Source organism: Hemicordylus capensis, chromosome 16 (genome assembly GCF_027244095.1).
Source record: "Hemicordylus capensis ecotype Gifberg chromosome 16, rHemCap1.1.pri, whole genome shotgun sequence".
Classification (NCBI taxonomy): Eukaryota; Metazoa; Chordata; class Lepidosauria; order Squamata; family Cordylidae; genus Hemicordylus; species Hemicordylus capensis.
Window position 1 is genome coordinate 15,739,401 of NC_069672.1, and position 23,656 is coordinate 15,763,056.

The 23,656-nt window shown below is 58.8% G+C and overlaps 1 protein-coding gene across 11 annotated transcripts in view; it reads left to right on the forward strand.

The window, feature by feature from the left end:
• The window catches only part of UBR4 (ubiquitin protein ligase E3 component n-recognin 4), a 76,185-nt gene that overhangs the window by 13,804 nt on the left and 38,725 nt on the right, over positions 1-23,656 (forward strand). For 7 of the 11 annotated variants that reach the window (XM_053280997.1, XM_053281001.1, XM_053281003.1 and 4 more), the window contains exons 19-52: positions 440-722; positions 1,012-1,144; positions 1,931-2,010; positions 2,100-2,228; positions 3,083-3,265; positions 4,004-4,126; positions 4,702-4,931; positions 5,046-5,170; positions 6,292-6,389; positions 6,593-6,750; positions 6,836-7,045; positions 7,443-7,544; positions 7,683-7,783; positions 8,179-8,377; positions 8,837-9,025; positions 9,376-9,439; positions 9,575-9,766; positions 10,362-10,432; positions 10,589-10,736; positions 11,277-11,504; positions 11,900-12,070; positions 12,353-12,535; positions 13,020-13,178; positions 13,553-13,705; positions 14,536-14,763; positions 14,899-15,056; positions 15,252-15,423; positions 16,312-16,576; positions 16,689-16,852; positions 16,973-17,189; positions 17,310-17,526; positions 19,434-19,466; positions 22,376-22,439; positions 23,207-23,341. In XM_053280997.1, the coding sequence (XP_053136972.1) occupies positions 440-722; positions 1,012-1,144; positions 1,931-2,010; positions 2,100-2,228; positions 3,083-3,265; positions 4,004-4,126; positions 4,702-4,931; positions 5,046-5,170; positions 6,292-6,389; positions 6,593-6,750; positions 6,836-7,045; positions 7,443-7,544; positions 7,683-7,783; positions 8,179-8,377; positions 8,837-9,025; positions 9,376-9,439; positions 9,575-9,766; positions 10,362-10,432; positions 10,589-10,736; positions 11,277-11,504; positions 11,900-12,070; positions 12,353-12,535; positions 13,020-13,178; positions 13,553-13,705; positions 14,536-14,763; positions 14,899-15,056; positions 15,252-15,423; positions 16,312-16,576; positions 16,689-16,852; positions 16,973-17,189; positions 17,310-17,526; positions 19,434-19,466; positions 22,376-22,439; positions 23,207-23,341 (5,365 nt within the window). The remainder of the gene's footprint in view (positions 1-439; positions 723-1,011; positions 1,145-1,930; positions 2,011-2,099; positions 2,229-3,082; positions 3,266-4,003; positions 4,127-4,701; positions 4,932-5,045; positions 5,171-6,291; positions 6,390-6,592; positions 6,751-6,835; positions 7,046-7,442; positions 7,545-7,682; positions 7,784-8,178; positions 8,378-8,836; positions 9,026-9,375; positions 9,440-9,574; positions 9,767-10,361; positions 10,433-10,588; positions 10,737-11,276; positions 11,505-11,899; positions 12,071-12,352; positions 12,536-13,019; positions 13,179-13,552; positions 13,706-14,535; positions 14,764-14,898; positions 15,057-15,251; positions 15,424-16,311; positions 16,577-16,688; positions 16,853-16,972; positions 17,190-17,309; positions 17,527-19,433; positions 19,467-22,375; positions 22,440-23,206; positions 23,342-23,656) is intronic. The other 4 variants (XM_053281006.1, XM_053281008.1, XM_053281005.1 and 1 more) reach the window with 3 other exon arrangements.

The window sequence follows — 23,656 nt, forward strand, 5'->3', positions numbered from 1 at the left end:
GTGGCCCCCTTTTTGAAGTCATCTTATTACTTCATAATAATTTATTAAGTGAAAGAAAACCACAGGGCTCTGGGGGCGCCAGGAGTTGAAATCGACTCGACGGCACCCTGCACTTTACTTTGTCCAAAACAGCCAGAGGGGGGCCCAAGTGGAGCAGGCCCGCTCTAAGCCGAAGATGGTCAAGGAGCTAGCAAGCTGTAACTCGCCATTGCTTATGGCCTTCTCCAGGAGGATTTCAGGGGGGAGTCTGCCTCCCCCTCCTCCGGAGACACCGCTGGAGGCAGGGCCCAGCCGCTCGCTGCTAAGACTGCTCTGCTGGGCCCCCAAAGGCCTCTGCTTGCAGCTTCTTGCTCGGCCCAAGCGGAGGGGAGGGGGAGGATTTCGCGGCAGCTCCCTCGAAGGCTTGGCTGCGGTGGCTTAACCCCGCTTCCCCCGGCAGGTTTGTGGGCACCCTGAAGCAGAGCGCCATGCAGGGGACGCTCCCCAGCGACACCGAAGACCTGAACGTGGAGCACCTGCAGCTGCTGCTGTTGCTCTTCCACAACCTTTCCGAGAAGGGCCGGCGCTCGGTGCTGACCCTCTGCGTCCAGACCCTCCTGGAGCTGGCGGCCAACCTGGACTCCCAGCTGCAGTGCGTCCCTCTCCTGCCGGCCCGCCTCCTCTTGGTCTTGGACTATCTGCTCCACCAGTATTCGAAAGTCCCGGTCTATCTCTTTGAACAGGTAACCCGCTTGTGGGGTGTGTCATTCGGGGCGGAGGCCGCTGCCAGTCAGAGGAGGCGGTCCTGAGCTAGAGGGAGCCAGGTCCGATCCCTGGCAGCATCTCCCAAGAGCGGGCCGAGAGAGACTCCTGCCTGCAACCTGGGAGAAGCCGCTGCCAGACTGGGAAGACCATCCTGAGCTAGATGGACCAAGGGTCTGACTCAGTATATGGCAGCTTCCTATCTTCCTGTGAAGCCTGCCCCTCCTGGGGCCTGCCGGCCTGCACTCACAGCCAGCTCTTGCCCCTCAGGTGCAGTACAACCTCCTGACCCCACCCGTCGTGTGGGCGGGCAGCTCCCAGGATGGGGGCCGGCACACTGCTTCCCCTCTCTACCATGGCTTCAAGGAGGTGGAAGAGAACTGGACCAAGCGCTGCTCCTCGGGTAGGAACTTCTCTCTCTCTCTCTCTCTCGTTCGTGTGTGTGTGTTGGGGGCCTTTTTGAATGACGCACATGGGGTGTTGCTTTCTGAATGGCTGTATTGGAGAGAGCTGTCCTGGTCTGTGTTGAGGGCTAGGAATTCACTCGGTCAAGGCATTAGTCCCGCTGATTCCTGGGTCTTCCCAAGTGGGGATGAATGCAGACTCTGCGAGAAAAGCAAGAGAGGAATCTTCTAAGTCATGAATGCTGTCGTGCCTTACAAGGTCACTGCGGGGTTGTTTGTTGCTGCTACGACAAATATTTATATACCGCTTTTCAGCGGTTCTCAAAGCAGTTTACGTAAGTGGAACTGGGTGGTTCTCTGTCCCAAAGGGGCTCGCAGTCTAAACCGAAACTCAAGGTCGACCCCAGCAACAGCCACCGGAGGGATGCTGTGCTGGGGCTGGCTAGGGCCAGTTGCTCTCCTCCTGCTAAACCGAAGAGAACCGCCACTTCCAGAGGTGCCCCTTGGCCCAGTTAGCAGGAAAATATATCTGAACTGTTCAGAAGGCGGGGGGTACAATCCTCCTCATTCCTGCGCAGAGCAGTTTATTTAACGGTGACATCTGAGGCCGGGAAGCAATGCAGCCTTTTGCCGTTAGACAGTGTCCCTCTCCAACTTCCTTGGTGTTCTGCCAAGAAAAACATGCACAGGCGCGGAGGTGGCAGAGGCGCCTTCTGTTCTCGCCGCCTTGTCCTGGTGCTTCGCTCAACCAGCTCTCTCTCTCTTGCCCTCCCTTCCCCCCCCAGACGTGATTCTCCAGCCCCGGTTCTACTGCATCCTCTCGCCAGAAGCCTCGGAAGACGACCTGAACCGCCTTGACAGCACGGTACCTCTCCGGGCTCTTGCTTTGCTGGGACCTTGCTTTGGGAGGTAGCATCTCCGTCGTTCTTAAAAACGTCTCTGCTTTCCTGGCAGGTGTGCGAGGTCCTGTTCTCCAAGGCGATGAAGTACGACGACCTTTACTCGGCCCTCACTTCCCTGCTGGTGGCTGGCTCTCAGTTTGATACCCTCCGCAGGAAGGAGAATAAAAATGTCACCGCCCTGGTAAGAGCGTCCTGGGACTGCCCCAAAGCCTGCAAGCTTGCCTGGAATAAACTTGTGCCTGTTCTCAGGAGGTTTACAAGTACCTCTGTCCAGGTGCAGAGGTGACCGCTGAGTTCCCTGGGGGTTCACCATTCCCTAGGGCAGGGGTTTTCTAGCTTGGGTCCTCAGATGTTGGGAGTGAGTGGTGGGAGTTGTAGTCCAATGCAGTGCTCCCTCTCACAGGGATTCCCGGATGTTGTGGACTACAACTCCCACAATCCCGAAGCAAAAACCATGGCAACGGTGGATTCTGGGCGTTGTAGTCAGCATCGTCTCGGAATCCCTGTGAGAGGGAGCACTGGTCCAATGCCATCTGGGGGCCCAAGTTTGGGGAATCCTGTTCTAAGTAAACGATGCTGGCCTACCTCATACGGTTGTTGTCGGGTCACTTACTGCTTTGGGCCATTTGGGCTGGGGTTGATGACAGTTGTAGTCCAGCAGCAGCAGGGGACTCCTCTTGAAGAAGCCCTGCAATCGGGACAGGCCCATAACTCAGCAGCAGAAATTCTCGGGTTCAGTTCCTGGCTGCATCTCCTGCTTAAGTGTATCTTGAGCGGCCGGCCTGGGAAAGACCCGGGCGAGCTGCTGCCAATCAGTGCAGGCAATACTGAGCTAAATGGACAGATCGTCTAATACCGGGTAAAGCAGGTTCTTACATTCTGTAGTAATTCACAGGACACGGGTGCAGCCTCTCCTGCTGCCACAGAACCACTAGCCCCCTCGAAAGGACTTTGCCAGTCAGAATGGCGATGGGATTCGGATCCACAAATGCCCACCACCTTCTCTCTCTCTTCCCCCTCTCTCGGTCTTCCCAGGAGGCTTGCGCGCTTCAGTACTACTTCCTGATCGTCTGGCGCATCCTGGGGGTCCTGCCGCCCTCCAAGGGCTACATGAACCAGCTGGCCGTGAACAGCCCCGAGATGAGCGAGTGCGACATCCTCCACACCCTGCGCTGGTCCTCCCGCCTGCGCATCACCTCCTACGTCGCCTGGATCAAGGTGCCCGCTGCGCTCGGCCCGAGACGGTCGGGGCCCCGTGTGCTTGGTGGCGGGGAGGGCGTGACGTTCCCAGGCTGTGATTCTTCTTGGGGGGACTGACTGTGGCTGGTTTGTGCCTGGTTTGCAGAGGGAGGGGCCTGCGATGTTTCTCTCTTACGTCCAGACAAGCGCCTGTTGCCTTCCCCTCGCGCATCCCCTCGCGCATCCTTCCTGTTCTCATGCTCTGCCAACACTCTCTTCACTGAGCCTCTCACAAAGGCGTGCCCAGACTGCTGTGTGTGGGCACGTAAGAACCAGAGGCAGATGAATGCGGACGGAGGCTGCTCTCTGTAGGGCCGGCTTCCTCCTCGTGCTGTTCCTGAGCCTTCCGTCCTACATCTTCTATACAGGATGCCCCAAATCCTGCTTCTCCTCAGACTGGTTCCTCTGTATTGCTTTGAGATGTTTCTATCCTATCTCTTACTGTATTTTCCTGAATCCAAGACTAGGTTTCCCCCAAGTTTATTGGATGTTAGCCAAACTCCTATTTTTTGAATGATAATTTCTTCCCATTTCCTCTTTGAATTTTTCTTTAAAAAAGAATCCTCTATTGGAATTATTTGTGATGGCATGTGTGTATATTTTAAGCAGCCCTTTCTTGCACTAAATTCCATAGACCTTTGCCGTTCTCTTACCCTTGACGTGGTAAGGGTCCGAACCAAGACTTGTGGTTTTCCCCCCTCTGGCTTTTTCGTTCAGGATCACCTGATCAAACAGGGCGTGAAGGCTGAGCATGCTGCCTCTCTCGTTGAGCTGACATCTGCCAAGTGCAGCTCAGTGAAGTATGACGTGGAAATCGCTGAGGAGTACTTTGCCCGACAGGTAGGTGTGTGAATCGAACCGGGGTTAGTGGTGAGAACTCGGGTTTTGTGGTGTAGTGGTCCAGCTAAATCCAGCCCCGTGGGCTTCACGTCTGGCTCCTAACATCACCCCTGATCCCAAGGGTCTGCCATGCACATGGCCAATTTTTCCCCGAGCCCTTCTGTGGGCAAAGGGCTCTGTTAACCCCTCTCCTGCATTGTGAATCTCAAGAGGCCGCCTTGTGCAAGCGAGGCGCAAAAAGGGGAGGACTCTCGCCAAAGCCTCTCTCCCTGTTCATACGGGAGGAGAGGAGGGGGATTCAAAAGAGCCCTTGGCATTTTTCACTCGTGTCATTGGGAAGAGCCGCCTTACCAGTCCATCAAGCCCAGTTCAGTGAAAACATGGCTGAGGGATTGGGTGAGGGGCAGATCCCGGCTCAGTCGCAAAGCCTTGTGGGCAGGAAGGCACTCTCAAACTGGCCTGCCTCGCAGGGTTGGTTTTTGAGGCTACCACGGGAGTGTCCCGTGCAGGAGGAAGGGTGGCTTCCTAACGCATGCAGTAAACAGTCGCTGCTGCCGCCGCCGCTCCCTTGGCAGATCTCGTCTTTCTGTGGGGTCGACTGCACCACCATCCTCCGCCTCCACGAGATCCCCAGCCTGCAGGCCATCTACACCCTGGACGCGGTCATCTCCAAAGTGCAGGTCTCCCTGGACGAGCACTTCTCCAAGCTGGCCGCCGAGACCGACCCCCACAAATCCTCCGAGATCACCAAGAACCTGCTGCCGGCCACCTTGCAGCTGATCGACACCTACGCTACCTTCACCAGGTGGGGTGCCCCACGCCGGCAGGAGAAACCCTCGGGAGGGCTGGCTTCCGCCCGCTGGGTCTCCTTGCCAGGCCCCGTCCTTGAACGGGCGCTTCTCCTCTGATCCCCACGCAGGTCCTACCTGCTGCAGAGCCTCTCCGAGGAGGGCTCGGCTGAGAACAAGCCGACCGAAGAGAAGCTGCAGGGCTACGCCGCCGTCCTGGCCATCGGCTCCAGCCGGTGCAAGGCCAACACCCTCGGTGAGCCACCCTTCCCCTGAGATCGCTCCATCCTCTGGGGCTGGATTCTACCACTCGGCTCTGCTCTCCTCTCTGCGTGTCGGGCAGGCCTTCTGAGGGGTTCTTCAAGGCGGGGGGCTTGGAGGAGGTTACTCCCGGTCAGTGTTGCCGGGAGGACTGCTGGTCTTGCGGCAGTGAGCATGAATGGCCCCCTTTGCTAAGCAGGGCCTGGCCTGGTTTGCATTTGGATGGGTGAGGTCTGGTTGGGGTTGCCACTGGCTCGGTTGGTGGCGACTCGGATCTTGGCCTTTTCTAGGGTTGCCCCAGGACTTTGTGACACGCTTCCTAACGGAATTAGAGCCTCCCCTTCTCCTAGATGGTTTTTAAGAAGGACCTGAAGACACATCTGTTTAGTTGGGCGTTTAGCTTATAGTGTGTATTATTCTAGGTTTGGGGAGTTTTTAATCTGTATTCTAGTCTGATTGAATTGTGTTCATGTTTTAGTTGTGTTTTTAGATTGTGAACTGCTCCAGGGGTTTGCGTATGGGTTGGTATAGGAATGTGCTAAACAAATAAATGTGAGTGTAAGATAACTTGGCTTAGGGGATGGGGCCGTAGCTTAGTGGGCAGAGCATCTGCAGGTCTAGGAGAGGAGAGCTGGTCTGGTGGCAGCAAGCATGACTTGTCCCCTTAGCTAAGTGGGGTCGGCCCTGGTTGCATATGAATGGGAGACTTGATGGGTGAGCACTGCAAGAGATTCCCCTTCAGGAAATGGATGGAGCTGCTCTGGGAAGAGCAGAAGGTTCCAAGTCCCCTCCCTGGCAGCAGCATCTCCAAGATAAGGCTGAGAGAGAGATTCCTGCCTGCAACCTTGGAGGAGCTGCTGCCAGTCAGTGTAGACAATACTGAACCAGATGGACCTGTGGACTCAGTATATGGCAGCTTCCAGTGTTCTTACTGGCTCCTAACTAAATCCAATCCTGGGCATCTTCAGTTCTTGGCTGGGCTAGGAAATGAGCTCTCTCTCTGCCAGAGTAGGAGATGCTGCTATAGATGGACCAAGAGTCAGACCGTGGAGGCCGGGCTTGCCCCGGCTGGCCATGGCCCCCCTCCAACCCATGCCTGCTTTCTCTTTGGCACAGGGCCAGCCCTTGTCCAGAACTTGCCCCCGGCGGTGCAGTCGCTGTGTGAGTCCTGGAACAACATCCACACCAATGAGTTCCCGAACATTGGCTCCTGGGTGAGTCTGGCTTCCCCTGCCCCGCCTGCAAGCCGGCCTCCCCGTGGCAGTGCTCCCCTCTGTCTGCTCGGGGGCAGGCTGCCTCGCAGGCTCCCTCCTCCGTTGGGCTGGTCCTTCCGCAGCTGGGCCGGCCACCGGGTCACTCCTTGGGGCACAGTGGCGCCCCGTGTCCCGCTCACCACCACCCTTTTGCTCCCTTGCAGCGCAACGCTTTTGCGAACGATACCATCCCGGCGGAGAGCTACATCAGCGCGGTGCAGGCGGCCCACCTGGGCACCCTCTGCAGCCAGAGCCTCCCCTTGGCCGCCTCCCTGAAGCACACCCTCCTCTCCTTGGTCCGGCTCACCGGGGACCTCATTGTGTGAGTCGGGGCGGGGTTTGGTTCCGGTCTCCTGGGCCTGCTGCGGGACGGTCTCCTGGCAGCTCTCTCCTCTTCTCTCCTCCAGCTGGTCGGACGAGCTGAACCCGCCCCAGGTGATCCGGACCCTGCTGCCCCTTCTCCTGGAGACCAGCACCGAGAGCGTGGCGGAGATCAGCAGCAACTCCCTGGAGCGGATCCTGGGCCCGGCCGAGTCGGACGAGTTCCTCTCGCGGGTCTACGAGAAGCTGATCATGGGCTGCTACAACATCCTGGCCAATCACTCTGACCCCAACAGGTACCGGTCCCCAAGCGCCGGGGCGTGGCAAGGTCGGAGTGGGCCCCCTGGGGCAAAAGAGAGGGGAGAGAGGCCGCTGCCCACCCACCTGTGAGGGAGCCCCCGCTTCCTCAGGGAAAGTTGTCCTCGCCCCCGGATATGTCAGGAGACAGCGTCCCCCTCTTAGTAAGATCGCTTCCCTCCAGATCAGGAGTTCCCAACCGTTGGCCCCTTGCCACACTAGCCGGGACTTGTTGTCCAGCAATATCTGGGAACCCAAGGTTCGGAACCCCTGCTCTAGAAGACGAAATTATCTCTTGATTCTCTTGGCCAGGGGTTTCCCCCTCGTTGGCTCTGAAATGCACGTGCATTTTCCTTTAAAAGCCAACTTTATATTTTTTTTAATGTCTATCCTCAGCGGCCTGGATGAATCCATCTTGGAGGAGTGTCTTCAGCATCTGGAGAAACAGCTGGAGAGCAGCCAGGCCCGGAAGGCCATGGAAGAGTTTTTCTCCGAGAGGTGAGCCTCGCCTCGCCTCGCACCCTCTCCTGCTCGCCCAACTCGGGGTCCGGGCTGGGCCTGGGATTCTCTGGCTCCCGGCCACTTCCTCTGAGGCGTGTTCTGTTCTGTCTTCCTCCCCTCCCCTCTCCCCTCCAGCGGAGAACTCGTCCAGATCATGATGGCCACGGCCAACGAGAGCCTCTCTGCCAAGTTCTGCAACAGAGTCCTGAAATTCTTCACCAAGCTCTTCCAGCTGAGTGAGTCGCGGTGCCGTGTCCTTCCAGCCGCTGGGGCGGAGCGGATGAAATCTCCCCCATTTGCTAAGCAGGGTTTGCCCTGGTATTTCATCTCAGGAGGGGACTACCCGTGAGGGCGGCCTGCTGTGGGATATTCCCCTCAGGCTTGGGGGACGGGGGCTGTCGGTCTGTGATGGAGCAGAAGGTCCTGGGTTCCGTCCCTGGCAGCATCTCCAGAGGGGGCTGAGGGGGAAGACTCGTGCCTGGATGTCTCCCTCCTCCTTGCTGCCGCCAGTCAGCGTGGTCTGTGCTAAGCTAGACGGACCCAGGGTCTGGCGCCCCGTAGGAGGCAGCTTCCTCGCTCCCTGCCGGCGGCAGCTGCTGAGTCCCGCCCTGCCCTCTTCCTGCCCCTGCAGCCGAGAAGAGCCCCAACCCCAGCCTCCTGCGCCTGTGCGGCTCCTTGGCCCAGCTGGCCTGCGTGGAGTCGGGGCGCCTCCAGGCCTGGCTGACGAGGATGACCACCGCGCCCCCGAAGGAGTCCGACCAGCTGGAGGTGGTGCAGGAGAACAGGCAGCTGCTCCAGCTCCTGACCACCTACATCGTCCGGGAGAACAGGTAGGCCACAGACCCGGCCGCTGCTGCGGATGTGCTGCGTGGGGGGGGGAGGTTAAGGGATGAAGCGGCATCGGGGAGGAGGGGAGGGGTGCTGCAGCCGGGCGACAGATGTTGCCGGACGACCACTCCCCAAACGGGGATCAGGCCGTAGCTCAGTGGGAGAGCATCTGTGCTGCATGGAGAAGGTCCTGGGTTCAGTCCCTGGCGGAAGTATCTCCAGGTGGGGCTGAGGGGGGAAATCCTGCCTGAAGCTCTGGGGAGCTGCTGCCAGTCAGTGTAGGCGATACTGAGCTAGAGGGACTCAGGGTCTGACTCAGTAGGTGGCAGCTTCCCATCCTCCCTGGCTGCAGTGGCTGAAGGCGTTTGAGGCAGAGCATTGGGATGTCCCAAGGAACCAACAGACCTGACCTAATCCCATGTGTGTGTTTGGGTGTGTGTGTGTCCCTCTGTGCCTTGTAGTCAAGTGGGCGAAGGAGCCTGCACGGTCCTGCTGAGCACCCTCATCCCCATGGCCACCGAGATGCTGGCGAACGGCGACGGCACCGGCTTCCCTGAGCTCATGGTCGTCATGGCCACCCTGGCCAGTGCCGGCCAAGGGGCCGGGCATCTCCAGCTTCACAGCGCGGCCGTCGATTGGCTGGGGAGATGGTAAGAGCGGCAGCAGCTGGGCAGCGTGCGCATGTCTGCCTCTTTCTCTCTCTCTGGGGAGTGGGGCTGTCGTCGGCGTTTTGCCGGGCTCCTTGGGCGAAACTGGGTGTGGGGAGGGCCGAGAGAGACTCCTGCCTGCAGCCTTGGAGAAGCCGCTGCCAGTCTGTATAGACAAGACTGAGCTAGATGGACCAAAGGTCTGGTTCAGTATGTGGCGGCTTCCTCTGTGCCTCTCAGGTGTCCGAGCTTCTGTCTACGTTTATTTTATTTATTTATCCTATTTTATATCCCCCCGATAAGTGTGGTTCTAGACAGACAAGGTCAGATTCTTCCCTCTTGTCTCCTCCTAGCAAGAAATACTTGTCTCAGAAGAACGTCGTGGAGAAAATGAACGCCAACGTCCTGCACGGGAAGGTAAGAGGAGGCACCTGCATTCCCCCTTTCCGGCGTGGGCCTTCTTCCCCTGGCAGCCCGTGGGAGGCCGCGGAAGAGCGGCGTCTTTGTCGGGGGGCCGCAGGCTGAGTGGGTCTCCCCGTCTGTCCCTCGCAGCACGTGACGGTCCTGGACTGCACCTGCCACATCGTCTCCTACCTGGCCGACGTCACCAACGCCCTGAGCCAGATGGGCGGCCAGGGCCCCAGCCACCTCTCGGTCGACGGGGAGGAGCGGGCCATCGAGGTGGACTCGGACTGGGTGGAGGAGCTGGCCGTGGAGGAGGAGGATTCGCAGGCGGAGGACTCGGTGGGCATCGTGGGGCTCGCGGGGGGGGCTGAGAGCGCGAGTCCCGGGTTCCAATCCCACCGGGGACAGGCGGAGGTTGGGCTGTGGACCGGTTTCTGTCTCCGTGTCTTTCCTCCCTGATATGGAGGTGATAGCCAGCCTGTCTTCTAAAGAACCGGTAGGAAGCCTTCTGATAATTCCAGGGTCCCCAGATGATGTTGGACTACACCTCCCATCATCCCCAGCCACAGAGGCCATGGCGGTGTGGGTGATAGGAGTTGTAGTCCAACATGATCTGGGGACCCGAGGCTCAGAATCCCTGAGAGCATCGGCCTGCTACATGACGCCTCCCTCCTCCGCCTCCCAGCATGGTTCACGCATGGCTGGCTCACCCCGGCCATTGATCTTCTCGCCACCCCCGGGTGGGTGCCCTGCCCCTCTGGGCCTTGGGGCAGAGTCCCCACACAAGTCGTCACTGCCGGGGCCTCCAACCTCGCTTTTAACCCACGAGTAGAAAACGGCAGGACGCCTCTCTTGGCCTCATCAGGGTAGTGAAGAGGCAGCCCAACAGTGCAGCCTTCTGACTAAAAGGCCGTGTGTCTGTGTCTGTGTGCAGGATGAAGACTCCCTCTGCAATAAACTTTGCACGTTCACCATCACCCAGAAAGAATTCATGAACCAGCACTGGTGAGTGAGTCGGCCCCTGAGGGGGCTCCAGCTGGGTGGGTGGGTGGGGGGCCTCTCCGCCGTGGGCGTGGCGGTTCTGTGCCCAGATAGGGGGCCGCCCGCCGCGCATGGTGTTCTGCCCAGACGCCGCCACGGGTCCCCTTCCTGGCCCCGCAGGTACCACTGCCACACCTGCAAGATGGTCGACGGGGTGGGCGTCTGCACCGTGTGCGCCAAGGTCTGCCACAAGGACCACGAGATCTCCTACGCCAAGTACGGCTCCTTCTTCTGCGACTGCGGGGCCAAAGAGGACGGGAGTTGCCTGGTAGGAGAGCCTCTCGAGGAAGGGGGAGCGGGGTCCATCACGCCGTGAGGCGCTCCTGGAAAGGGCCTCAGCCAGGAGGCCTCCCGCAAGCTCGGTGGAGAGGGGCCCGCTCCCCTTGGCTAAGCGGGGCTTGCCTTGGTTTGCATTTGGATGGGTGGCTGTCGCTCGCAGGCGGAGCCTCTGCTTGGCATGCATCTCCGGGCAGGGCTGGGGAAGACAGACCCCTGCCGGGAACCGTGGAGAGCTGCTGCCAGTCGGAGCCGACGGGAGGAGTGAGCTAGAGGGGCCGAGGGTCTGACTTGGTATACGGCAGAACCACATGCTTCCAGGACCGTCTGTCGAGCTCGGTGGGGTCCCTGCTTTGCAAGCCGCACAGGTCCTATCTCTGGCAGCATCTCCCAAGTAGGGCTGGGAGAGACTCCCGCCTGGGACTTGGGAGAGCTGCTGCCAGTCAGAGCAGACAGTACGGAGCTTGGTGGGCCGGTGAGCCTGGCTGAGGAGAAGGCAGCGCCCGGTGACTGTGCTTCTGGGTCCCCCCAGGCCCTGGTTAAGAGGACGCCCAGCAGCGGCATGAGCTCCACCATGAAGGAGTCGGCCTTCCAGAGCGAGCCCCGGGTCCCCGAGAGCGTCGTCCGGCACTCCAGCACCTCCCCCACGGACAAGTCCAAGGTCTCCATCAGCGACGGGCGGGGCCCCGACGAGGAGAAGCCCAAGAAGAGCAGCCTGTGCCGGAACGTGGAGGGCTGCCGGGAGCAGCTCCAGTCCCAGGTGTGGCCGCCTGGCGGGTCCCCAGCTCTCCCGACCAGGGCCACACCGCTCTGGCCCTCCTGCAGCTCTTGGGACACCACCAGAACATCCCCGATGATTTTGGACTACAACTCCCAGCATCCTCAGCCAAAGCCCGCTGCCGCTGGGGATTCTGGGAGCTGTAGTCGACAGCTTCTGGGAATTCCCCCTTGCAGGGAACACCGGACACCAGCCTTGACCGCTGTGGCGGCAGGGGTGTGTGTGTGTGTGATGGGAGTGGTAGTCCAAAAGCAGTTGGAGAGGCCAGCGTGGAGCAGGCCTGGCTTGGTCTGCACGGGGGCGCCTGAGGGGCGAGGCGGGCCCTTCGGTCGCCGGCGGTCTCCTCATGGTGCCCCCCCCCCACCTTTGCCCCGCAGGCCAACTTCTCCTTCGCCCCGCTGGTGCTGGACATGCTGAACTTCCTCATGGAGGCCATCCAGGTCAACTTCCAGCAGGCCTCGGCCATGGGCAGCAGCAGCCGGGCCCAGCAGGCCCTCCACGAGCTGCACACGCTGGACAAGACAGTGGAGATGACGGACCAGCTGATGGTAGGACCCCTGGCCTTCCTCCCTCCCTGTTCCTGGGTCACGATGGAGGCGCTGGCGGTGCTCGAGGGCGGGCGGGCGGGCAGAGGACCACAGCTCCCCTCTTGACCAGCCCTGGAGTTGCCATGACCGCTGGAGACTGCCAAGGCTGCCCACCAGGAAGCCACATCCCCCTGGCTGGGGATGATGGGGCTTGTAGTTGGTCCCCTGCTGGCCAGCCAGGGCTGCCTCCCCCTGCTCTAATGGGGCTTCCCGTCCGGCGCCTCTCTCTTTCCTGCTGCCCAGGTGCCGACTCTGGGCTCCCAAGAAGGCGCCTTCGAAAACGTCCGCATGAACTACAGCGGGGACCAGGGCCAGACCATCCGCCAGCTCATCAGCGCCCACGTCCTGCGGCGGGTGGCCATGTGTGTGCTTTCCTCGCCCCATGGGCGCCGCCAGCACCTGGCTGTCAGCCACGAGAAGGGCAAGGTGAGCCTGGCCGGGGAGGGGGCACCTTCCCCGGAGGCTTGGGCCCGCTGCCTTGGGATCGCTGGGTGGTTGCTTTTGGAAATCGGTGGCAGCGATGCTTGATTCTGTGTCGTCAATGCCGTGCTGCCTTGGGAAGCTTTGCACTCGAAAGGCAGGGTAGAAATCCTGTTCCCTCCCTGGCAGCATCTCCAGATGGGGCCGAGAGAGACCCCTGCCTGCAACCTTGGAGAAGCCGCTGCCAGTCTGGGTAGACAGTCCTGAGCTAGATGGACCAAGGGTCTGACTCGGGATATGGCAGCTTCCTACGTCCCTCAACCCACTGAATAAATACCATAAGATGAAATAAAACCACAGGGTCCTTCGTCAGGGTGATGCCCACCCCGCTTGCAAATCCAGTTTCCTCTCTGGTGTGGCTGCTTCCTGGCTGATGAAAACTGGCTGCTATAGTTTGAGTCTGGCCTCACTCTCTTTCCTGTCGACGCAGATCACGGTCCTGCAGCTCTCGGCTCTGCTCAAGCAAGCGGACTCCAGCAAGCGGAAGCTGACCCTCACGCGCCTGGCCTCCGCCCCCGTGCCCTTCACTGTCCTGAACCTCACCGGGAATCCCTGCAAGGAGGACTACTTGGCTGTGTGTGGACTGAAGGTGAGGATTTGGCCATCGTGCCTGTGACACTCTTTCTCTCACACACACACGGCAGCCGTCTCCAGAGGCTTGACAGGCTTCCTGGGAAACGGAAGACGTAGCCGACTCCCCATGTATGGGCGACTCTGGGCCAGTCACGTCTCTCTCAGCCTAACCTTCCTCACAGGGTTGTTGTGAGGATAGATATAACCATGTACTGGGCTGCTTGGAGGGGAAAGCGGGATATAAATGTAAAATAATAATAGTAATGTTTTAAAAGATGAAAATATTCTCAACAACAAAACGCGTTCAGAGGTGATCCTATCCTTGGAGCGCTCCAAAGAAGTTGGGAATAATTCGGGATTTAACTTTTCCGTTATGTTCCCCTTTGTTAGGACTGCCACGTCCTCACGTTCAGCAGCTCTGGCTCCGTCTCCGACCACTTGGTGCTTCATCCTCAACTGGCCACGGGCAACTTCATCATCAAGGCTGTGTGGCTACCGGGATCACAGACACAGCTTGCCATTGTCACGGCAGATTTTGTGAAGGTAAAATTGGGTTTAGAGCCGGGGGAAGAAAAGGGGGAGACACGAGAGACGCTGATGGAGTGTGAGATAATTTTTTCCTCCCTCTCCCCTAATACAAGAACTTGGGGTCACCCAATTATAACGACTGCTAACAAAAGTGGTCCAAGCAGTTTACACAGAAAAATAATGAACAAATAAGATGGTTCCTGTCCCCAAAGGGCTTTCAGAGTAAAAGGAAATATAAGGTAGACCCCAGCAGCAGCAGCCTCTGGAGGGATGCTGTGGTGGGGGTGGTTAGGGCCACTTGCTGTTCTCCTGCTAAATATAAGAGAATCACCAGTTTGCAAAGAGGCGAAGGTGCCTCTTTGCTCAGTTAGCAGGATGGAAATTAGATTCAAAACAGACTGAAGAAAATCCTTCACATGATGCATCATTAACGTGTGGGACTCACTGCCACAGGATTCTGCTTTTCCAAGCCACTTTCATGGTGTTATCAGTGGCTGTTCACCATGATGGCTAGATGCAGTGTCCAGGTTTGGAGGCAGCCTGCTCCTGAGTACCAGGTGCTGGGGCAGAAGCAACAGGAGGAGGCTCTTGCCTTTGTGGCTGGCTTGTGGGCTCCTTGGAGGGACCTAACCCTTGTGGGAAAGCAATGGTGAATCCAGCCAGCTAGGAAAATACTACTTTAGAAATACCCCAAGGTGGTTCAGGGGAAGGAGAGTGGGCCGTAGAATAAGATTAACTCGGTTGGTCCTGCACAGGAGGGTAGAGAGACTGGTTTTGTAGCCTCGGTTTCCAGCCCACGCAATTCGCCCTCCGCAGACTGTTGACTCTTGCTTCTCCTCCGGCAGATCTACGACCTCTCGGTGGACGCCTTGAGCCCGACCTTCTACTTCCTACTGCCCAGCTCCAAGATCCGGGACATCACCTTCCTCTTTAACGAGGAGGGCAAGAACATCGTGGTCATCATGTCTTCCGCCGGCTACATCTACACGCAGCTCATGGAGGAAGCCAGCAGCGCCCAGCACGGCCCGTTCTACGTCACCAACGTCCTTGAGATTTTGCACGAGGACCTAAAGGTCTCCCTTCCTTTTCCCTTAGGGGCGCTTCCCAGCTTGCCGGAATCCCAGACCCTCCCATACGGACCTGCCTCGTGGCTGAGGGTCGGCGGCTGCTCTAACCCCAGTGGGTCTCTCCCTTTGTCTTCCCTGCAGGATAGTAACGGGCAGGTGGCAGGAGGCGGGGTCTCCGTCTATTATTCCCACGTCCTGCAGATGCTCTTCTTCAGTTACAGCCAGGGGAAATCCTTCGCGGCTACCATCAGCCGGGCCACGCTGGAGCTAACGCGCCTCTTCCCCATCAACATCAAGAGGTGAGAGCACCCTTCTCGCTCCCACACACACCCTGCAGGGCCCTTCCACAGTGTGAACCTCATGCATTCTGGCTTGGCGAGCAGGGAGAATCCTTCCTTTCAGGCTTGGACCTTGCCCGGACAGGTCCACGGAGGAGTGACCCTGTTGGCGGGGCGTCCTTCACACGTTCCCTGTCTCCTCCCCCTCTCTTGCAGCTCCAACGGGGGCAGCAAGACCTCCCCGGCGCTCTGTCAGTGGTCAGAGGTGATGAACCACCCGGGACTGGTGTGCTGCGTCCAGCAGACCACCGGCGTCCCTCTGGTGGTGATGGTCAAGCCGGACACGTTCCTCATCCAGGAAATCAAGACCTTGCCGGCGAAAGCGAAGGTTGGTTTTGTGGGCGGTTCCTCCTCCCTTGGCAGTGTTTGCGGAGGGATGGGCGGGGAGCAAGGGTGGTCGTCATGCAGGGGTTCCCAACCTCTTTTTGACAAGGGTGCCCCTTCAGTGGCAACCCTTACATCTCTAAGGCACCCCTTGGGGGTTTGTTCACAATGCGCACACAATTCCAGATGTTACAGTTCTGAGGCAGGCGGGCTACTACGGTCCCCGGCTTGTATCCAGACTTAAGTTGCACATGAGTTCTCCCAGGGAAATTAATGGGGCGTGTTTCAATGGGAGTACTCAGTGCTGATTTTCTGAAGCCTGTCAGTCAGGCTGAGGGGAGGGGCGTGCTGAGCTCCAGCATGTAGCCAGCCAATCGGAGCAGGTGTGGGGTGGGGGGGCTCTCTCCCTCCCGCATCAGATGCCTCTCTAAGGCTTGAAGTGTGTTGGCTTCAAGGTGATGCTCCTCGGATGGGGAGCAAATAGTGTGGCTGCAGCGTGGGGAGGCAGGAGGGCTCTGAGGACCCCCAGGGAGCCCTTCAAGTACTCCTTGGGGTACTGGTCTCCCCCGTTGGCAGCCCCAGTTAAAATGTATTCCCAAGCCATCAACAAGTGCCCGCTAGTGTATTCTTAGCTTCTATGGAGGGAGGCCGTGTTTCCTGTCACGGATTTCCAGATGTTGTTGACTACAGCTCCCAGCATCCTTAGCTGTTTTGGCCTTTGGCCGAGGATTCTGGGAATTGTGGTCAAGAAGATCTGGGAATCCCTGTTACAGGGAACACTGGAGGGAGGGTCCTAAATATCTTGCTCTTGGTTTTTAAATGGAAAGCCAGGCATTTTGTCAAGCCATTTCTTTTCCGACCGTACCCCGCCCCCGTACCTTTTGGCTTCCAGATCCAGGACATGGTGGCCATCCGCCACACGGCCTGCAACGAGCAGCAGCGGACCACCATGATCCTGCTGTGTGAGGACGGCAGCCTGCGGATCTACATGGCGAACGTGGAGAACACGTCCTACTGGCTCCAGCCCAGCCTCCAGCCCAGCAGCGTCATAAGCATCATGAAGCCCGTCCGGAAACGCAAGGCGGCAGCCATCAGTAAGTTGCTTTGGCCCGAGGAAGGATCGTCGCACGGTTCAGATTGGCTAGTGACTGAGACGGGTGGGTAAGCTCTCCCTACAAAGTGTGCGCGTGTGTGTGTGTGTGTGTGAGCTCGCCTGCGCAAGGAGCCTGTTGATTTTTCGTCTCTTCCTCCTCCTGCCCCTCCCTCCAGCAACGCGCACCTCCACCCAGGTGAACTTCCCCATAGACTTCTTTGAGCACAACCAGCAGCTGACAGACGTGGAGTTTGGGGGCAACGACCTCCTGCAGGTCTACAACGCGCAGCAGATCAAGCATCGCCTCAACTCCACCGGCATGTACGTGGCCAACACCAAGGTAAGCAGCTGCGAGAGTGAGGATCGTGGGTGAACGAGGGAGACGCCTCGGTGAGCTGCTGGTGCTGGGCGATGCCGGTGGCTCTGAAGGCTCTTCCAGTGTCTGCCGTTTCTCCCGCAGCCCGGCGGCTTCACCATCGAGGTAACCAACAACAACAGCACCATGGTGATGACTGGGATGAGGGTCCAGATTGGGACGCAAGCCATCGAGCGAGCCCCATCCTTCTTGGAGATCTTCGGCCGGACCATGCAGCTCAACCTCAGCCGACCGCGGTGGTTTGATTTCCCCTTCACCCGCGAGGAGGCCCTGCAGGCCGACAAGAAGCTGACCATCTTCGGTAAGGGTCTGCGCCTTGTGTGGTGGACCGCGGCATGGTTCTCTCTCTCTCTCTCTCTCTCTCTCTCTCTCTCTGTCAGTCTCGATCTCACCGCTGTCCCTTCTCGCTTATCTCCTGCAGTCGGGGCGTCCGTGGATCCCGCCGGGGTCACCATGTTGGATGCCATCAAGATCTACGGCAAAACGAAGGAGCAGTTTGGCTGGCCAGACGAGCCGCTGGAGGATTTCCCCTCTGCCTCCGTGAGCAACGTCTGCCCTCCCAACCTGAACCAGGGGAACGGCACCGGGGACACCGAATCGACTGCCCCAGTGGCTGCTAGTGGCACTGTGCTGGAGAGGTACGTCTTCCGACGGATACCACCTTCTGCTTTTTGGGCTGCCGGGTTGGGTTGCGTGGAACGTGTCCTCGAAATATTTGAATTCCCTAAGGGCTGGATTATTTTATCTTCTCATGTGGGTGGGTGGTTTGGGAGATGGGTTATTTGGACCCCCAGCATCAGAACCCTGTACGAGGGTTCCCTGCTGCTTTTTTGTTCCCCCTCCATGGCTCAGGAAATGCCACTCTGTCGCCCCACCCTGCTTCTTATTTAAGTCTCCCTCTTCTCAGGGAGGCCAAATTCTGCCCGGGGGGGGGGAGAATCACAACCCTGCAAGACAGTGACTGTCCCTAGTGTGCAGGAGGAGTCCTCGGTGGCTTTATCTGCCTCCTCCTTCCTCCCAGCCAGGAGGAGGAGCCGTCAGGAGGTGGGGAAGGCTGCTATTTGGGGGCTGGCGTAGCAGGAGGAGTGGGCTGTTAATCGGGCCAAAGCAGAAAGGTCGTACTAAGGTGGAGAAATGGCCTCTGGTAATAGGGACGGGGCTCACCAACGTCAGTCTTGGGAGGCCTGATTCTTTTATCACGAGAACATCTTATGGACCAGCGGTGTGCATTGGAAGTACAAATCGAGAGAGTGCACAGCCTTGAGATATCTCAGTGGTGACGGCACAATTCGGCTGTGTCGAGCGATTCCGAGTTCACATTTGCTTCGCTGGATCAGACTGCGGTCTGCCTCGTCCCAGCATCCTTTGCAGGAATCCCAGTGGCCACCAGCAGGGGCTGTTTGGTCCCCTGGTGGCCCTGCAAGCCTCCTCTCTCCCCGCCTTGCTGTGGGGCCTTGAGAAGCCAAGGGCTGCGTCTTTGGCTCTCAGCCACTGGGGAAAGCAAGGCATCCCAGGGGACGGGCTGCTTGGATAGATGTTGGCCCTCCCAAGGTTCTGGTGTGACGGAGGTTTTGGGCACGATAGGCAGGGACTGTCCCGGGGCAGGCTGCTATGGACACAACGGCATAACGAACCCTTTGCTGTTCTGATTTGGGGAGAAGGTTCATATTGCTGCAGGTGGTGTGATCTGTGCAGAGAAGTCATGGTTCAAAATTACTCCTTGTTTTTGCTGCTGTTGCTGCCAGGGTTTGTGCCCTTTGCACTGCAAAAGAAATGCAAATTTGAGTTCCGCATCCAAGGGAGCCCTGTTCTGCAAGCGTTACAGACCGTGCAGTTCAGCAGACCTGCACAAGTGCTCGTCTTCTGGGTTCGCAAGCCCCCGAAAACAGTCTTGCTCAGCTAGCTTATCCCTCTGGCTTCTCAGTATTTCAGCAGGCATCACCCGTATGTGCTTTCAAGGATACCATTGCAGCCGTAAGGACTTTTAAAAACACCTCCGAAATCTGCAGTTCCCAGGAGGCTGACTTCAGCGCCTGGAATCCTGTTCTGCTTCCTGTGGAACTACAGGCCACACACAGCCCTGATGATGAAGGGCTAACCACCCAGAGAGAAAGAGCCCCAGCAGCGTTCTAGGCGCTGTATATTTTCGGCCCATATCTGAAGCAAAAAGCTGTTCTCTGGGGGTTGCTGCAGAGAGGTTTGGGGTCCCGCCGACTCGAAGCGGGTGCTGGCTGGCCGGTCCAGTCAGCCGCCTCTGAGTTTTTTCTGCGCTTCGCAGCCGGGGGGTGGGGGCTCCTTTTGATGTCTTTTGCAAGCCAAGCATTGGCTTGTGGCATCTAGTGGTAGTGAACGTAACTTGGAATTGTGTTTGATCCAGCGAGTGTGCGCGCTCTCTCTCTCTCGCTCTCCCTCCCTCGCCCAACTCCATTTAATTTGCCTTTTTAAAGTGATTTACTTAGAACGTGTTTCTTGGACTCCCCCGCCCCCCCGTGAGCTTTGTATCTTATTTATTTATTTGTTTTCCTTTTCCTTTGCTCCCCCAAAGTTCTGAAACTGAGTCCTTAACCACCTTGGACCGGTTAGTATACCATCTGTTTCTCTGCACGAAAGGCTGTGTGTCAGAGAGGTTACAACCCGTTGCTTTTTTACTTCTGTTGGCTGTTTTGCTCTGTGTGTGTGTGTGCGCGTGTGCACCTCCTCAGGTGACCCCCCCTGCTGCTTGTCCGTTCTGCTCGGCTTCCCCTCTGCGCCTCTTGCTGCCGCTTCGGCGGGTGTGATTGGGAAGGGATCTGATGATCGGTGCCCTTCTGCTACGCTGAACAGGGGCGATGCAGCCAGGAAGCCCCCAGTTCACTCAGCGGCTTGGCTTGCCCCTGGCTGGGGTTGGGGGCCGCCCAGAGCCAGAGTCCCCTCCAGCCTCGTCGGTCACACGTGAGACTGCCCTCGAGCGAACTGGAGCTTTGGTCCGTCTAGCCCGGGGAAATCTGTTCTGACGGGCAGGCTCTGTCCTTGCCCGCTCCTTCGGCCCAGGATCTTGCTAGCTGGAGATGCCGGGGATTGAGCCTGGGGCTTCCTGCATGCCACGCATGTGCTCTGCTCACTGAGCTCCGGCCCTTCCTCTGCACTTGCTGCTGCCGCCTTGTCCTGGTGCGGACCACCGGCCCGTCTCAGCCGCCCTTTCCTGCTCTGACTGGTGGTGGTTCTCTCGGGTCTTCCCTAGTCCTCCCACCTGCAGCCCTCCAACTAGCGCAGGGCTGCTCATCTTCGGCCCTCCTGCACCATCATCCCTGGCTATGGGCCACTGTGGCTGGGGATTGTGGGAGTTGTAGTCCAGAAACAGCTGGGGGCGGGCGGGGGGGGGGCCAAAGTTGAGCAGGCCCTGAACTAGAGACCCGGACCCGGGACCGTCTGCATGCGAAGCTTGTGCTGGACCCTCCTTGCAGATGGGTTGCCCTCTGTCTCTGGAGATCTGCGCTTGGAGAGCCACAGGGCTGCCTTGTGCGGGAGGCAGATAGTGGCCCATCCCACCCAAGGTGGTCTGCACTGACCGGCAGCAGCTCTCCCCTGTTTCCAGGTAGAGAAGGATCTTCCCCAGCCCTACCTGGAGATGTCGCCAGGGAGCCGACTGGGGACCTTCTGCACGCAAAGCACAGGCCTCACCCTCGGAGCTTTGGGCTCTCGTAGTAATGAATCGTACAATGGAATGGCCTTATCTCCAACTAGCAGGGACTCTTCAGGGCAGGGCTCGAGATCCTGCTCCCTTTTTAAAATGGGAGATCTGGGGTCTTCTCCATGGGAAGCCTTTGCTTTGCCGTGGAGCTGCAGGCCCTTCTCTCTGCATCTGACATTCTTGGGATAATATTAATGGGAGGGGTCTCAATCCCATCAGTGATTCCCCCACCCCTTTGCATTAGATTCTGTGCCCCACCTATGCACATCTTCCCAAACATCCTAAATAGATTGCGATCCAATTTGGCGTGGCGTTGGCAGTGACGTCGGGCAGTAAAACGCTCTGCGGGAAACTCCTCCGTCTGGGCAAGCTTTCCTCGTGCTTCCCTGGATCTCACGCAGAGTAGGGCTGAGCCCTGTTGCTTAAACGGCGTGACCTAAACAGAGCACACGTTAATAGACGCCGCGTGGGTTGCCTGGAGGGAGCGTGGGTTCGCCGCGGGCGACTGGGTGGCTGTCAGACCCGATGTGAATTGGAGCCTGTTGCTGCAGCCGCGAATAGGCTGGAGTCCTGTTGGGAGGGCCACGTTCCGAATATAGTCGGAAACTTGGCTAGGTCAGCCTGTGATCTTCAAGTGGCAATCTGTGTGTGTGTGTGTGTGCATCTGACTAATTACGGGAGCAATTAGTGGACTTCACAGGTGTGAAGTTGTTCTCCGGCGAGAGTTGACAGGTCTGGTGAGCTGGAGGAGGCCGAGGAGTCTGTCGCTGGTTACTTCTCAGCCTAAGCAGCCTCACGGGGCTGTGTGGGGATTCAAGGGGGCTGGTAAGAGACTCACGTACACTCCCCAGAGCTGAGCAGAAAGGTGAGAGATTTGGTTGTCTGCTGTCCAGACTTGCTAGAATTTTGTCAGGCGCGGGGGCACTTTAGGGGAAATGGTGGCTTCTGGGGAGGAGAAGTGCCACGTAGAGAGCTGCCATACACTGAGTCAGGCCATTGGTCTATCTAGCTCAGTATTGTCTTCCCAGACTGGCAGCGGCTTCTCCCAGGTTGCAGGCAGGAATCTCTCTCAGCCCCATCTTGGAGATCCTGCCCAGGAGGGAACTGGGAACCTTCTGCCTGCAAGCAGGCAGGGGCTCTTCCCAGAACAGTCCTGAGGGGGAATATCTTGCAGTGCTCACACATGGGGTCTCCCATTCGAATGCAAACCAAGGCAGACTCTGCTTAGCAAAGGGGGCAACTCATGCGTGCCCCAAGACCAGTTCTCCACCCCCGGGCCCCTCCTGGCTTCCTCTCCAGGAAACCTCTGCAGGCTTGCGTGCCGCCACCCCCCCAACCCCCCCCCGACCCCTCCACCACACGTGCGTTCCGGGGGTGGGGGGCCATGGTGAATCGGTCCTGTGAAGAGAATCCAAGTTATCCCTGCTGCAGGCTGTGCGAGGCGGGGACTTTATCCGCTTTGAGGGAAGAGAAGCCTCCTACCCCCCCCCCTTTTTCTTTTTTTTTTGCTTTTCAGCAGTGGATTTAGTCAAAGAGCCCCCTAAGTTGCTCTGTGAGTGCGAGCCAGGTTTAACTCTCCGGTCTGCGGTGCAGGGAGCGAGATACGCATGGCGCCTGTGGCAGTTTTTATCCTCCTTTGATACGTTTTATTCTCCCCGCCCCCCACCCGGTGGCGGCAGGGGCGGGTGGGGGGGAATTGGCACCCGTCGGCTGTCTCTCTTTCTCTCGCTGAGCCACCCGGAGCTGCCACGAAGCAAAGTCTTAAGCAGGCGGCGTTTGTGCTTCTGAAACCGGCTTTCTCTGCCTTTTCCCTCCAGGCTAGTTGTGAGTTCTTTAGAAGCTCTGGAAAGCTGCTTTGCCGTCGGACCAGTCAACGAGAAGGCAAGTCAATTTCCTTGAGGTTTGGGGGACATTGGGAGGCTGCCGGGGGTTGGGGTGGCAGCGGGGAGCTCAGCGGCCCCGGAGGGTCCCGATCCCCAGAGAGAGGCGCTCGCTTGCCTCTGCTGGTTTGCTGAGATCTCTGCTCCCGAGCAGCATAAACCGGAAAGGGGAAAGCCCTTGGAGCGGGCCTTGAATGGCACCGTCCTTTCTGGGTGGCAAACGGGGGTGTGTGTGTCTCTCCCTTCTGCAGAGATTATATCCATGCAATGCGGGGCTTCTTGAACGTGTGGGACTACAACTCCCATCATCCCCAGCTCCATTGGAGGATGCAGCTGGGGACCCCTGTTCGAGAAGCCCTGATGTCGTGTGTTTGTGATGTCTCCCTCAGCCACCGTGAGTTGTAGCAGGGGATGATGGGCGTTGTGGTCCAGCCGCGACTGGCGCACCACAGGCGGGGAGGCCTTCCTCTGTAAGGGGTTTGCTCTTCGCATTGCCAACGGCCTTGGGTGTCTTGGGCAAGGCAGAGAGGCCGGACCTCAGTGCCACCCACAAATGTGCCGGGCAGGCCTGCTCCACTTAGCCCGCCCGCCCCCGGCTGGTTCTGGACTACAGTGCCCATCATCCGCAGCCACAGCGGCCAATAGCTAGAGGTGATGGGAGTTGCAGGCCGACCTCTGCAGAAGGGCCGGAGCTGAGCCGGCCTGGTGTCAGGGGTGTGCGAGGGGGCCTGACTCTTGCCCTCTCCGTCCCCCCCCCCCCCCATGCAGGAGAAGAGCAAGAACGCCGCTCAGGAGCTGGCTACGATGCTCCTGTCGACGCCGGCCCCTTCCAGCGTCCAGCAGCAAACCAAGAGCCTGCTGGCCAGTCTCCACACCAGCCGCTCCGCCTACCACAACCACAAGGTAACGCTGCCCGAGCAGGAGCCGGCGGGTGGGGAGGTCGGCCCCCAAGAGGCGCAGAGCGGGTAGGCCTCAAGGGCCGAGGCGCTCCCCCCACCCCCGCCCCCCGCCCCCTTTCCTCTCTGGCAAGATGGCTCCAGAGGAACCCTTGGGCTGTCCGTTGCAGAGGACTCGGGGGGCCATTTCAGCCGGCTGCAGACTGGTTCGCTCCTGGCAGCTGGCCAGCCCGATGAGGCCTCTTGGTGTCTGAGAAGGGTGCCCCACAGCGTATGCTCCCCTGTGCAGCTGCACGCCCCAGGAAGCGATCCGTCCCGGAGG